General features: G+C 38.7%; 1 protein-coding gene across 4 annotated transcripts in view; it reads left to right on the top strand.

The window, feature by feature from the left end:
- PTPN3 (protein tyrosine phosphatase non-receptor type 3) overlaps positions 1-15626 on the top strand; it is a 175314-nt gene that overhangs the window by 109580 nt on the left and 50108 nt on the right. For all 4 annotated transcript variants that reach the window (XM_086609110.1, XM_086609113.1, XM_086609112.1 and 1 more), the window contains 2 exons: positions 5467-5530; positions 12396-12568. In XM_086609110.1, the coding sequence (XP_086465236.1) occupies positions 5467-5530; positions 12396-12568 (237 nt within the window). The remainder of the gene's footprint in view (positions 1-5466; positions 5531-12395; positions 12569-15626) is intronic.

Raw genomic sequence — 15626 nt, 5'->3', positions numbered from 1 at the left:
AGGGCAATTCGCAGAGGCGCTGATGATTGGCTCAACCCCGAGGGGGATGGGAGTCCGATCTGGTGGCACAGGGAGCAAATCCGCTCTCCTACCACCAGAAACCCCTCCCCCACATCGAACTATCATAGCTAGTAAAGAAGTATCTAGTCTTTTTAATCTTTTTTCCATTTGTTTTAACATTTATTCCAAAGGTGGTTACAATACATAAATTTGTTCTTTATGGAGTGTCCTGGTGTTTCCTTGTGTTCAGATAAAAATGAAAAGTGTTGCCTAGGCTTTTAATTCTCTAAAACTTTTGAATTCCAAGCTTGCTTGGGATTGATCAACTTAATTCATGTGTGGGTACAAGTACATGGTTAGGAGAACCCTGTGGTCTTAGAGATTTGCTGCTGTTATACCCAAAGAGATGTCCCCCTTTTTTTTAATCAGTGTTACTACTAAAGCTCTACAGCTAACGGTCTGATCATTTTATCCTGTCATTCGTCAAGAATATACTTGCTTCTCAGAAAAGAAATGTAAAATGAGTTATTTGGACTTTCAAATTTATTGGAGCTAGGATAATATAATTTAGACTTTTTTTTTTTCAAATGTCATCAAACAAGGCTATATAATGCTAACAAGTTAAGTTTTGAAGTCTCCAGGGGGAGACACCTTTGCATTATTCCATGATATTGAAAACATTAGAATGCATGATAGTGCTGTAGAAAATAAACTTGACAAAGCAGCAATATGCACAAGATGTCCAACATGAATGAGATTAGAAATTAGTGAAGTTATACATATATATAGTATTTATGGGCCTTATTTATACTATACTGAAAACAATAATGTAAATTAGAAATTATATGGAGGCTTGACCTTTCCTTGAGGTTTTTGGATTGGATCAGAAAGAATTTCTGTCTTCCTTTTCTAAAATAAGTATGAATTTGTTTTGAATGCTCGATAAAGTATAGCTTTATCATGTGATGCATAATTTTCTGGTACGATTTTAGCAGTTTTGCTGGAGAAATTTTTCAGTACAATGGCATGGTATTCTTAATCATGACAGAAAAGTGCATTCCAATGGTTTGTACCTGCTTTTTGCTCCTTAATTGTATAAAAAGGTGCTTCTTAGCAATATTCCTTGAATACTCAAATTATCTCTATTCCTTAAATACTCGAGTTATTCCATTCTTTCATTATGAACTCAACGAAACAGATATTTCTTATAGGAAAGCAATAAAATAGGTTTCAATTTTAGTGGAAAATGTACTGCACAGTCTCTGGATTTTTCTTTTTTTCTTTGCAGTGAGTTGTCTTTCAGCTCACTTGGATGTACTGTAACCATCCTAAATGTATGTCAATAATACTCTCATACAGCACAATGACGTCTTGTATTTTTCCATTTCTAATGCACACTAAAGCATAAAAGACTTTTATCTTTCATCTTTGTGCCCTGAGCTCTGCCCTTTCATATATGAATCTGTCAGCTTCTTTAAACAGCTGCAGGATTTAAAAACTGCCAACTGGAGGCACATTTTCTGTCTTCCGCGAGTCTTGTTTTGCCAACTTAGTGACCTAAGGTATGAATGAATAGTAGTTATTCCTGAAAACCATAGTGATGGCATTTAAAAATTCAGAACTGCATGAATTTTTAGGGAAGGGAAAGAGCTTTATAGCACGCAAGACAGGAGGAATGCACAACTTCCTGTGCTACTTTTACTCCTGAAAACCACAGAGGAATGAAACACAGATGCTGAAACATCATTCACAAAAAACCTATTCTCATTTACAAAAAGAAATAGAGGAGGGAAGAAACCCCACAGATTTTTTCAGTTCAAATAACTTCCACTCTAAAGTGTGAGGTTTAGGCATCAATATTTCCAGCTGACAGCTAATGCAATTGTTCCAAGCTTTCCTACACTCTCTCTAAAAATATCTTCTCAACTTGAAAGGAACAAAAACTCACTATATAGGGGATGATTTTTAGATATTTTATTTCTGGCTTTTTGAATGAGTTAGTCATAATTCTTCATGCAGGAATGGTATCCATTCCCTGTCCCAAAAACAAGCAAAGAAAGTAAGTCACCAGAGCAGACAAGCCTTTGCTGTATTTGTAGTATATACTTTCAATTTCTTTTTAGACCTCAAGGCAGGACGTATTTCTGTAATGCCTGAAGTTTTAATGTATCTGGGTTGGGCTGAAGGTGTGCAGATAAGATTTCTTACAGAACAGTATATGCCTTAGAATGCAAAAAAAAAAAAACCAAACCCACAAAACACACCCAAAACATTCAGATCATTGAAATGATATTTAGAGTTTTTATGTAACACCATTTGTAGTAAGTGATCTTTCCTGTGTGCTGAGCAAGTTTCACCATAAGTGTGGTAGGACTCAAGGTGGCAGCAAACTCCATCAAAGCACTGCTTCCAAAACTTTTAAGTAAAACACTGCAGGATTAGTGGGTGACAACAATACAACTATGCCATATGGTCGTAGTCAAAGGGGACCAAAATTTTTCAGTAAAAGCAGCAGTGAGAGTACTGCCTTGGCAAAAGGAGGATTTTCAATCAAAGCAACCTACGTAAGGAGCTGATGGATCAGTCAGAGGCAATGCAAGTTAAGATAGGTTTAAAAAAATCATAGAATCATAGAATATTATAACTCTGGATTAAACACAGTATTTTGTATGCTCTGGAAAGTTATTCTTGGGGATGCTCGATTGTTTTGTGATAATTTCCAAATTCATTTTGCAGGTAAATATTAATGGCAAAACCATACATGCACTCTCTACATCAGCAGCAATTAAGGTCGTGTATTAAATGCTGTTCAGTGTATGCAGTTTCTTTGCTTGAAAACTTTAGAGAAACTGCTCGAAGAATAAATTCTACATTGCTAGTTAAAATATAAAAAACAACTCGACAGAGTCTTACAGAGCAATTTCAACAGAATCTTTCCTGATGAATCTTCCAACAGCGCAGTATAAGACTTTCAGCTATAGAAACATTTTTGCTTCAATTCAAAAATACCAACTATTAGTACTGAGTGGTAGGACAGAACTGCCAGTTTGATCAGAAATCAGTAATTCTGTTGCCCACTAAGTGACATATCTATTTTAACCCTTGTGAATGATAGGAAGATGGGACCCAAAAGATGTATCATTATTAATATGCAAATGTATTGAGCTTTTATAAGTAAACTGTGAAATTTAATGATTTGTGAATGTTACATAGTCACTAGACAAATTATTGGTGAGTGATAAGGGCAGCCAAGCCACTAGTTAGAATAAGAGTAACTGTATTCCATTTGGATCTTATTTTGGATGTGCATCTTCAAGCACTTGTTAAATCTAAATCCTTTGATACCTTAATCATTGGACTTTTTGTGAATTCTGCTATATGCAAACATTCACTCAGCTTGTAGGCGTAATATTGCAAATGGGTTTTAGTTAAATAAAACTGTCAGATTAGCAAATGTTCTTTGTCACTGAATTAAATAGGTTTAGTTGTACTTAAAGGAGAATGAATGGAATTGAGAGGGATGCTGTACTTAGAGGAGAGTCAAAATAAAGAGACTTAAAGCCCTGGTTTGACCTGATGTGGTTATGTGGTCATGCAGCGAATCATGTTTTTAAAAAATGGAGTGGGAAGAGGAGAGGGATTGAGTTTTGGTACTTTGGGATGTTTGCTACCTTTTTGTTGTTGAGTTGAGGATTTTTCACTTAGTCTGCAAGGTTAGTTTTCTGTGTCCTGCCTTTCTGTTGGCTCTATGTTAGGGTAAGAACAGACCATGACAGCAACTGTGTAAGCTGAGAAAGATTCAACTTCAACAATTAAGTTTTTGGAGTCAAAGTCAAGAAATGTGATAAGAAAGAACCAGAAGCACAAAACTTTAGTACTAGTTCAGGCAGAACTAGTACTACTAGAAAGGGTTTGTATATAAATGAGTTGCATCCCAGTAAATACAACTGAATATTTATATGACTTATTGTGAAGTTCAGAATCCAGAACTTTCAGATGAGCAATTGCAGATGATTGCCATTTGAGGTAGCAAGTCAAATGATTTAAGTATTTCAAGAGTTGGCCTAACAAGAGAGGTGGATATGATTTCAACTTTCCATTAACTTGCACAACAATTTGCCTGGTCGCTAAACAATAGTGTTAATGAAATTCCTCTTTCTTTGTGGTTCTGTAATTGATGGAGAAAAGCATTTTCAGAAATGAGCACACGTTGAGTTTTCCACCTCTTGTGCAGGAGAGGGAGGGGATTGTTCATTCCATTGCCTTTCCTGTTTGTAACTGACAAATATGCTCTCCTGTATCAATGAAGGACGTTGCTCTGTAATGATCCATAGTGCGTCTCTCTCATGGGTGGTGGGGAATGAATGATATGCCGTTGTCCCACTTGCCGAGAGCGATGCAAAAACTGTGGTAAGAACTGAGATGACCTTCAATATAGTTCATACCTGATGAGATCTAAGGTGCTGTGAAGCATTATCAGTTAACGAGAATATTCTGAGACTTTTAGCAGCAACCTCCTAAAACCCTTTTGTGGCGTTTTCTCAGGCAGATATGACTTGATCGGACCTTAAATAGCTTACCCAAGGCATCCATATGATTCCAGCTGATCACAGATTTCTTTTTCCAAAATGTGTAGGTTTTCAGTTATTGAAGTAGAAATATTGCAGAGAAGATTTAGGTATTTTAGACAAATCTTCTTTTACTGTAGGAAGGTGCGTGGGTACCTAGAAGTTTTTTTAATTTAGCAAAACTGATAAGCATGTAATTAAAATGAAAATTACTTGAGCACCAGTTCCAATTGTAATCCTTACCTTAGAAAATCTGTATTCGTACTATGTATATGTAGAAAAGACGTGTTCAGTTCTGTATAAAATTGCCACATAAATTAGGTAGCAATGTTAATAATTGAAGTGAAAAATATATTAATGCTCATTCTTACAGTTTTCATCCTTCCACAATTATGATTTTAATGACAATGTTTGTTTAGTTATTAATACAAGTACATTATATTTTTTCACATTATGAAACCAGTTCTGTGAAGTCTCTGGGAAATTTGAGATCCTGTATGACCAACCTTGTCATGTCATTAGAGTCTTAAATTTTGTTCCTTTAGTCACAGTTGTCGTATGATTTTTAAGTTATATGAACTTGACACATTTAACATTTGTGCAGCTTAGTAAAGAATGTCATCAGGTTTTTGCTGCAGGAATAGATTTGGTGGGAGAGAATTGCTATGTGAACTATTTAAAGAGCAAATGAGGAAGAATTTCAATTTTTAAAAGGCCTTTCCTTCTTAGCTAAAGTTTTTCCTTTGAGTTTCTTGACATCTCTTAACACAGGAGATGGATGCATATTATTGGTTGAATATTTAACAGCTATAATCTTTTAGGCTTGCTGTACGTGGTATTATTTTTCCTTGTCCTTTAAACATTGTTTAATATTTCATGATCTATTTCTTTCTTTTAGGGTGAATATATTAAAAATTTCCTTTAAAAGGAAAAAGTTTTTTATACAACAACGGCAAAAACATGTAAGTAGTCATTTGATTTTATTTTGCTCAAGTGGTCACATTCGACTTTTTTTGCCTTGAATGTTAAGAAAACAAAATGCTGATCAAAAGACTCTGTACTGGTAACTTGCCTTGGAGATTCTGTTTTGTTAACATCCCCTTGCTATTCTGATCCTCTTGTTCTTGCTCTGGTTCTCATTTTTGTTTCCTTTCCAGTATTGAATCATTCCACATTCAGTCTGTTGGGTTGTATCTTTCCCATGCAGGTTTCTTCTCTCTTGGAGACTTGGGGGAAATGCAGATCTTCATCCTTTCTGCAGTGTTTTGTAACCTAGCATATTTTCTTACCAGCATCTGCTGCTCTTTTATTTGATAGAGCTCTTTGATGGAACCCTGTAGAGTTTCTCGATGTAGTGAATCTACTAAACAGCTGCTTATCCCATCTAGGAGGACTTTGTGAGGTCCCTTCTGTTTATGAGGCTGAGTTCTGGGAGAAAGTAAGGTTCCTGGAGAAAAGGAGAGCTATGCAGCTGAACGACATGAGATTGGAAAGGGGGATAGTGCACCTCCTGCTGCATGTAACATGGAGGGCTTTAGAAGCTGGCAAAATATGTGAAGATAGTCGATAAAACTGATGTAAACTTTTTCTGCTGTTAAGAGTTGTCTTCATAATGCTGCGTGCTTTTTGCAGAACAGTGAGCTATTAAATCTCTAGATATATCCATCCTTGTCAGTTAGACCCCTTTGCTTGAAATTTAGGGCAGCAAGTCTGTGTGCCTGCAGTACTTCAGTGGTGTTGCTTGGAAAAGCTTGCTGTCAGACTGCAATGGGACCGAGGGGACACCTGGACTACTAGGGGTTTTCTCCACAACCGTAGGTTGCTCCAGAAGTTTGGGAGGGCAGGTGACTGAGGTGATGTCAGTCCTTGGATTGATCAGATTTTTACTTGGAAGTACAGGAAGAAATAGGTAAATGGGGCTGAAGGTAAGGAAGATGGAAGAATGCGGGGAAAGCAGAGCAGATACTATGTATTCATAGACAAGATTTTATTAAAGATCGTGACAATGCTGTAACGTTTCAGAGTTGTCTGTCATATGTAGATTTCTCTACAAAATCCATGAAAAGTTCTCAGGCTGAGTTTGCAGTTATCTGAGATGTGCCATGTTTCATGGATTTATTCTCCTTATTTCTCTTACTCCTTTTTTGTTTCCATATGCCCCTATTCTGAAGACTCAACTTACCTTCTCACTCTCTCCCTGCTGCTCACCTCCTCTTTTGCTCTCCCTCTGCTTCAGTCTGTTGGTCAGCTACTTGATAGAAGTATGCAATATTTCTGTTTGTACTGAAGAGCTGCGTAAGGACTGGAGAGCAAGACTGATGAATCAGTGAATGTCTGGTGCTATAAAAGCTCGTGATAGGTCTGTTAGAAAGGCATGGTAATAGCCTGTCCCACAGAGGGAGAAGAGTTTTGGGAAGGGAGTTGGCAGGGCTCATAGACAGAGCTTTAAACTAGGTATGAAAGGGAGCAGGGGTGAAATCAGGATCACTGGAAGGGAGCCGGAATGCAGTATGCCAGTGCTTGTGGGGGAGGAATGCACTAGCAAGATCGCGCAGTCTTGTGAATTAGCAAGGGATCAAGGTGTCATGCCAGGTAGCAGACAGAGCACAGGGGTTGTTGAGGGGTTGGTTACTGTGGAAACATCTGAGCATCATCAGGGGGCTCCAGGTACCTCATCAGGGACCCAACTCAAATGCCTCTATACGAATGCCTGCAGCTTGGGCAATAAACAAGAGGAGCTGGAGATGCTTGTGAGCCTGCGGCGCTATGACCTGATCGGCATCACAGAGACATGGTGGAATGACTCCTGCGATTCGTGTGTTGGACTAGAGGGGTATAAACTGTTCAGGAAGGACAGGCAGGGGAGACGAGGAGGAGGTGTTGCCCTCTATGTCAACGAACAGCTAGAACGCATGGAGCTCCACCTGGCAAGTGATGACGATAGAACCGAGTGCCTGTGGACCAGGGTGAAAGGAAGGGTAGGAGACTTTACACTGGGAGTGTGCTACAGACCACCCAATCAGGAGGGCCAAGTGGATGAGGCCCTACTTAGGCAGATAGGAGTTGCTGCTCGTTCACAAGCCCTGGTCCTCATGGGGGATTTTAACCACCCTGATATCAGTTGGAAAAACACCACGGCGGCGAACAAGCAATCCAGGGGATTCCTGGAATGCATTAACGATAACTTCCTTATCCAAGTGATAGAGGAACCAACGAGGAGAGACGCCATGTTAGACCTCGTTCTCATCAATAGGGAAGGGCTGGTAGGTAATGTTGAGCTCATGGATAGCCTTGGCTGCAGTGACTGTGAGATGGTGGAGTTGGAGTTCTTAAGGGCAGCTAAGAGGGGGAAGCTCAGCAAGCTTGAAACCCTCGATTTCAGAAGAGCTGACTTTCGCCGCTTCAGGAACCTCCTTGGTAGTGTGCCATGGGATAAAGCCCTGGAAGGACTGGGAGCCCAAGATTGCTGGTTGACTTTCAAGGATCATCTGCTCCAAGTTCAAAGGCATTGCATCCCTAAAAGGTAGAAATCAGGCAGAAACACCAGGAGACCTATATGGATAAACAAAGAACTCCTGGCCAAAATCAAATACAAAAGGGGATTACACAAAGCATGGAAGCAGGGACTGGTAACCTGGGATGAGTACAAGGAAGTTGCTCGTGTACTCAGAGACCAGGTTAGAAAAGCTAAGGCCCTGACAGAGTCAAATCTGGCCAGCGATATTAGAAATAACAGAAAAGGATTTTATAGGTATGTGAGAGAAAAAAGAAAAACAAGAGAGGATGTGGGGCCCCTCCGGAAAGATACGGGTGACCTGGTTGCTGAGGACATGGAGAAGGCTGAAATTTTCAACAACTTTTTTGCCTCAGTCTTCACTGGCAACCACTCGAACCACGCCACCCAAATGACAGAGGATGTTGGCTGGGTCTGGGAGAGTGAAGAACCACCCAGGGTAGGAGTAGATCAGGTCCGGGAGCACCTAGAGAACCTGAAGGTGCACAAGTCCATGGGACCTGATGAGATACATCCACAGGTCCTGAAGGAACTGGCGGCTGAAGTTGCTAGGCCACTAGCCATCATATTTGAGAGATCCTGGCAGTCTGTTGAGGTTCCTACAGATTGGAAAAGGGTGAACATAACCCCATCTTCAAAAAAGGGACCAAGGACAACCTGGGAAACTACAGACCAGTCAGCCTTACCTCTGTGCCAGGTAAAATCATGGAACAGATTCTCCTGGTAGCTGTACTAAGGCACATAAAAAATAACCAAGTGGTTGGTGGCAGCCAACATGGCTTCACTAGGGGCAAGTCGTGCCTGACTAATTTAGTGGCCTTCTACGACAAAGCTACAGCGCTGGTTGACGTGGGTAAAGCAACGGATGTTGTTTTCCTGGACTTGTGCAAGGTATTTGACACTGTCCCACATGACATCCTTGTCTCTAAAATGGAGAGACACGGATTTGACAGATGGACCACTCAGAGGATAAAGAACTAGCTGGATGGTCACACTCAAAGAGTTGTGGTCAATGGTGTGATGTCTACATGGAGACCAGTGTCAAGTGGTGTCCCTCAGGGGTCTGTTCTGGCTCCAGTGCTGTTTAACATCTTTGTCAGCAACATGGATGATGGTATTGAGTGTACCCTCAGTAAGCTTGCCGATGACACCAAGTTGTGTGGTGCCGTGGACTCCCTTGATGGAAGAGATGCTATCCAGAGGGACCTTGATAGGCTTGAGAAACAGGCCAGTGCAAACTGCATGAGCTTCAACAAGTCAAAATGCAAGGTCCTTCACCTGGGTTGGGCCAATCCTAGGCACAAATACAAACTGGGCACCGAGTGGGTTGAGAGTAGCCCTGAAGAGAAGGATTTGGGGGTGTTTATAGATGAGAAGCTCAACATGAGCTGGCAGTGCGCTCATGCGGCCCAAAAGGCCAACTGCATCCTGGGATGTATCAAGAGAAGCGTGGTCAGCAGGTCAGGAGAGGTGATTCTCCCCCTCTACTCTGCTCTTGTGAGACCCCACCTCGAATACTGCATCCAGTTCTGGTGTCCCCACCATAAGAGAGACATAGATTTGTTGGAGCGTGTTCAGAGGAGGGCCACAAAGATGATCCAGGGACTGGAGCACCACTGCTACGAGGACAGGTTGCGAGAGCTGGGATTGTTCAGCCTTGAAAAGAGAAGACTTTGGGAGGACCTAATAGCTGCCTTCCAATACCTGAAGGGAACTTACAGGAAGGCTGGGGAGGGACTTTTTACAAGAGTGTCCACTGATAGGACAAGGGGTTTAAGTTGAAGGAGAACAGATTTAGATTAGATCTTAGGAAGAAATTCTTCAGTACGAGGGTGATAATACTTTGGAAGTATTATAAATTGCCCAGAGAAGTTGTGGATGCCCCCTCTCTGGAGGTGTTCAAAGCCAGGTTGGACGGAGCCTTGAGTAGCCTGGTCTAGTTGAGAGGCGTCCCTGCCCATGACAGGGAGGTTGGATTAGATGATCTCTGAGGTCCCTTCCAGCCTATGCCCTTCTATGATTCTATGATATGTAGACTTAATGAAGAGTGCAACATTTAAGGTGGGAATAGGAACTATGCTACTTTACAGGCAACGTTTTAAAGCTTCCAGAAATGAAACTTTATTTCTACTATGCTTAAAAAGAACTTCATTTTCTGCATATTTAAATATATTTTTACTTGCTGTGCTGTAGATATTTCCAAATTCTCTGTGACTGGAATAGGCATACATCTGATGCAAAGTTCTTCCATGAGGCTAGCAAGACACTCACTTTTGACCTATTGAGAATTGTTCCGTTTACCTTAAGGGCTGCAAATTTTTCTAACCAACAATTCTTGACAACTGTTAAAATACCATTCTTTTGGAACTTAAGTTGAGAAGTATGATGGGCATTAGATTCTTGGGTCCAGCTAGAGCTGGACTTTACCTTTAAAATGGTGCATAGATTTTAACTTGTAAGATGGCCTGTTAGTCAGCTACATGGTTGTGTTAACAAAAGATTTCATAGATGTAAAAATTGACTACGTTTTTCTGAAACTTCTGAAAGTATTTATCCTAGTTTAAGTCCATATTTAAACTGTTAGCCCACTTAGAGGCTACTAAGAAGATTCTGCGACAACATTTGGGAAGAACACGCTTGTGATGCAGAGAGCAAGATTCATTACTGTTTTCAAACTTAATTACAAACCAGAATATTAAGGGTGCTTAATTCCTTATCTTTGCACTATGGCTTTTCAATATAATTGAGATGTTTGGATAAACTAATTTTTGTGTCAATTGAAAGGCTAGTGCTCCAGGCCAACAAAAAAAAATCTCTACGCTTCCTTTCATTTGTCTTTTGGCATAGTAAAATACTTCAAGTGGTATTCAACCAACAGAGAGTATATCAGAAATGCCATTTGTCGTTAAATCTTTAAGGGATGTATGCTTTTTATATTGCAAGAAATTCTGAGTTAAAATTTCACTACACTTGCACACTTTATTTTATATAAGCTCATTAGAAGCAACTGTGGTGAACTGGTAGAGATGAATTGGTTTCAGTGTGCATGAGATAAATAACAAACCCTAATTCTTAAAAAAATACTTTTTAAAAATAATATTTTAATAGATATAGGGAAAACATACCTGAAAGATTGCAATCAGTTAAATGTTTTGCAGCACTATATAAAATCAAGAGGCAAATCCTTTTTATCTTGAGATTCTCATTAGTTTTCTAAAATAGTGACTGACTTCAGTCAGAGATTCTGCAAATCACTTTATGACTAGTTCAGAGAATGTGGCATTGAGCTCTGATTCATGACATTTTTAAAATGCTGCCTAGAAATAAAAAGAGTGTAAGAAAAACAGGTTGAGTATTCCAGCCAAAATGGTCTGTAGTTACTTCCCAGCGGGACTGTTGCTGTGAATAAAAGGAAAATGGCAACTAGAAATCAAGGTGTTACCCAGGTGGGACCTCTATTTCTCGCTGGACTGTATGAGAAAGAGCTTTATTAGATCTTTCTGAGTCCTTTAATAAAAAGGCTTTACAACCCAATTCCTGACTTTCTCCATATTTACTGAGATGGTTGCCTGCCTAATTATATGCCTAATTATGTGCTGAGATGTCAAAATTCAGTCATAATTTAGAGCAGCTGGAAAAGATGAGTGATGACATAAACTTGCCTTTTCTTCACTGAAGTGCAGTGTTGGATTTGAACAGCAGTAGCAGCAGCTCCGGTCCCATCAAAGCTACTTTCTTTCCTCTAGGATGGATCACTGTTGACATCCTTAGTATCTTCTAAAAGTCTATCAAGCAGATGCTTTTTGCATACACTGGCTCTGGAAAGAACATTATTGGATTGAAGCCTTACGCGAAGAGGTTGAATGAAAAAAACAAGGGTTTTTTTTCCATTCCATGTTTCACCCTTAATGGAATGTTTAAAAGTGTTTTGTTTGTCCTAAGAGGTCAAGATCTGACTGGAAACCTGAAACTATATTTAGCTGTTTAATACTCACCCACATATACAAAATCTTTACTGCTCTAGACTTCAATATTTCATTGACACTGTAATGATTAGGAACTCAAACTTAATACATTGTTTTTCAGTATTGGTTAAACTTTTAAAGTGTCCATTTTGCAGTTTAGGATTTCATATAGTCACAGGGCTATTTTGGCAATCTCCAGCTCAAAATCTATTATATGCTGATTTTTTATTTTCCTAAATGTATTTTTCCTGTTTAAGCTAAAAGTAATTTTATTGTTGTTTTATAAGCTTGTTTACTGTGTTTGATCTGCTTGTATATATTTAAACATAGTATTTCCTGCTGTTACAGAATGAATCCAGAGAGCATATTGTTGCCTTCAACATGTTAAATTACAGAGCATGCAAAAATCTATGGAAATCTTGTGTAGAGCATCACACCTTTTTTCAGGCAAAGAAGACACTACCTCATGAAAAAAAGATACTGTCACATTATTGGACTATGGGTTCCAGAAATCCAGCAAAGTAAGTATTGTTTGAAAACATGTTTTGCTTTTTAATGGGAATGGGAGGATTCGTGTCAGTGATAGCTCAAGTTGGAGTGGGAGAGTTCAGTTCCCACAGGTGTGTCGCAGTCTGTATGTGAACCATATGGCAAGTCGTATAGCTGTGGTTTCATTTTCTGCAACATGGTGTAATTACAATAGCCCTTTTCTTACAATGTCCTAAAAAGATATTTGAAGTATGTTTTATTGGTATTGTTTCAACTTGTTGTTTCAGTTTGAGGTATAAAAACACTAGAAAGTAATAATATCTTGTAGCTAATGACCCAATAAGAGAAATTGTAGAACAGATTTGTTTTGAATTGTTTACCCCTTCGTGTCATGTACACACTCTGTTTCATGCGTTAGGGCAATTTCTAGAGTGCATCATACCAAGCACTCTTTACTGACATTGAGATGAAAAACTTTGTCCCATCCAAGTATTCAAGATAACACTTTTGTGACACTTCTAATCTTTTATTTGCTTTGTTGGGTTCTACTAGTCATGGAGCTGGTAGTTTCATAGTGATGTCTAAGATCTAGTTCCTCAAAAGTAATACTACAGGGCCTGTTATTTTACTATATGAAGTTGAGATTGTTCCTTCCCATATGCACCAACTGGGACCTAACTTGATTAAACTTCATCTGCCATTTTATTGTCTAGTCATTTGGCTTGGTAAGGTCCTCCTCCATTTCTTCACAATTGACTTTTATTTTTGCCATCCTGTGTGATTAATATCTTCAGCAAACTTTGTTCACTCTTTTTTCTAGATCACTAGTGAGTATGTTGAACAGAAGAGCCCCCAACAGATATCCCTCTAAGACTTTATTGATGATCTTTTTTTCACTATAAGTCTAAAATATTTTTTCCTTGTCTCGTTTTTATGTCACAAGTGAACTGGTAATTCCTCCAAGAGAGGACCCTATTCCCTAGCTCCTTAGTTACTTTATGAGTTTAAGAGACCTTGTAAAATGTCTTTTTGAAATCTTATTTCATCTTAGAGGCTTGTAGATTTTTTTTTTAAAGTATCAGTCCCAGTGATTTCTTTAACTATATTGCTTTGTTCTGTTGTCTCATTTATCAGCAATTCAGCTGCAAATGTGTCATGTCATGTCATCATAGTCTTGTCCATGTCCTGTCCCCACCCACCCTTGAAAAAATTGTAATGAAACTTATCAAAAATATTTCATATTAATAATGAATAAAAACCAAAGTCTTATGTCGTCATCTTCTCTGAATGTGAGATTTGGAAGAGTTCTTTCGTCCTTTGATATGTAGTCTGTAGGCTCTTCAGAAACCTGCTTGTTCTGGTGATTTTTTTGAGTAGTATTTTATTGTTTTCTTTTTGTTTGTGAGTGGTGTTTGTTTGCGGGGGTTTTGCAGTGTGATCCCTTAACAGTTTAACTTTTACATTTAATTTGTCAGACTGATTATTTCTTTCCTATTTGGATAAGCTTCAACTTTTGACTGTTGTCATCATACTTCAAATAGCTCCCCAGACTTTGGTGGTTGGCTGGCTTTTCATACTCCCATGTCTCTTTAGATACTGCAGAAATTCATATCAACTAGACTCATATTGCTTGTAAATGAAGCAGTTAACCTATGAGGGCTGTCCAACAGTAAGAAGGCTGATAAAATGTTATGTTTTCTGCTGGAGTGGAATTCCGTATTTTCACCTAGAAACTAGATCATAGCTGCAGCAAGTAAGACAAGTAGTTGTACAAAGAGTAATTTAATTTTCTAATGTTTTACAGATCTGTATTTTGAGTATTAGCTTCTCTACAGAGTGATATGAACTTGTTCTTCCTATAGCGAAGGTTTTGAGGAGGTGATTTTCTTCAAGCTTGTAGGATTGTCGCATCCTGGAGTCCTTTATTTCTTTCAAATTTGCAAAAAGATTCAAAATCCTGATACTTGTGTATACACATGCACACACAGGCATTGCACAGCTCTTGTAATGTTAAGAGAGAAAACAGAATATACCCAAAGGATACCAGTTTAGTATTATTCCAGTTTTTACTAAACATTTGATTTTTGATAAATTTACTGTTACAATTTCTTAATAGCCTGTAGCATGCAGGATAGTTCTCATTGTTGAACTGAGTTACTAAGAAACTTCTTTTCAAATAATTTCATGTTCTGAGGCATTATCTCTGGTGAATTGCTTATTTAGGCTTTTAAGGAATCTCTAGGGAGACCTGTTTGTTGTGATATCTTCCATCAGCTTAATGATATCCTTTGTACTAATGTGTTCTTTGGCCTTATTTATGCCAGCAACAAACACGAAATTTAGGATCTACATGAGGCAGAAATGACTCAGCAACCTTTAATATCAGAAATTGCTTGAGTACATAAGAGGCAACAGTAATTTTGGAAGACTTTCAGTAGTTCCTGTCAGCTTGGTCACTGTCACTCAGCAAATGATTTTCTCAAAAGATTTAAGAAAACGTGTGAACAAGTCACTTCCAAAATCATCTGTCTTATATTGAAAATTTTTACTTTCCTACATATTTGTGATTGTGGAATGTTGTAAGAGACAACATGAGCTTCCACATTCCTTTTCAAGGATGGCTCTAAGCTTATGTGAAAGCTATGCAACCAAAAAAGAGAATCTGCATTCTCCCTTATGAAAGGGAGTAAAATTTTGCATTGAGTAAAACAAACAAACAAAACCCCACAAAACAACACACACACACATGAACTCCACCAACCACACCACACAACCCTGGAGGTTTTAAGACTGACTTAAGTAACTCTTTTCATCCAATTTGAAGAGGGTTACATTCAGGTTTTATGACCTTAAGTATCACAAGTTTTCCTCTGAAATGTGTGGCTTTCTTATGCTATGTTTTTTACACTTCTGTGAGGCAGATATCCTAGCATGTATTGCATCAGTTCAAACAGTCACACTCTTGCAACCTTTTAGTACTATTTCGGATTTGCACATCTCTGTGCCCTTCTAGATTCTCTTAGCTTAAGGTACTAGTGGAATTCCATTTAAATTAGGCTGCTGAGTTGTATAAATCACCTGTAAGCCTTA

The sequence above is a fragment of the Tauraco erythrolophus genome, chromosome 3 (assembly GCF_009769465.1).
Source record: "Tauraco erythrolophus isolate bTauEry1 chromosome 3, bTauEry1.pri, whole genome shotgun sequence".
In the NCBI taxonomy this organism is placed as follows: domain Eukaryota; kingdom Metazoa; phylum Chordata; class Aves; order Musophagiformes; family Musophagidae; genus Tauraco; species Tauraco erythrolophus.
This window is presented reverse-complemented; position numbering and strand designations above follow the sequence as displayed.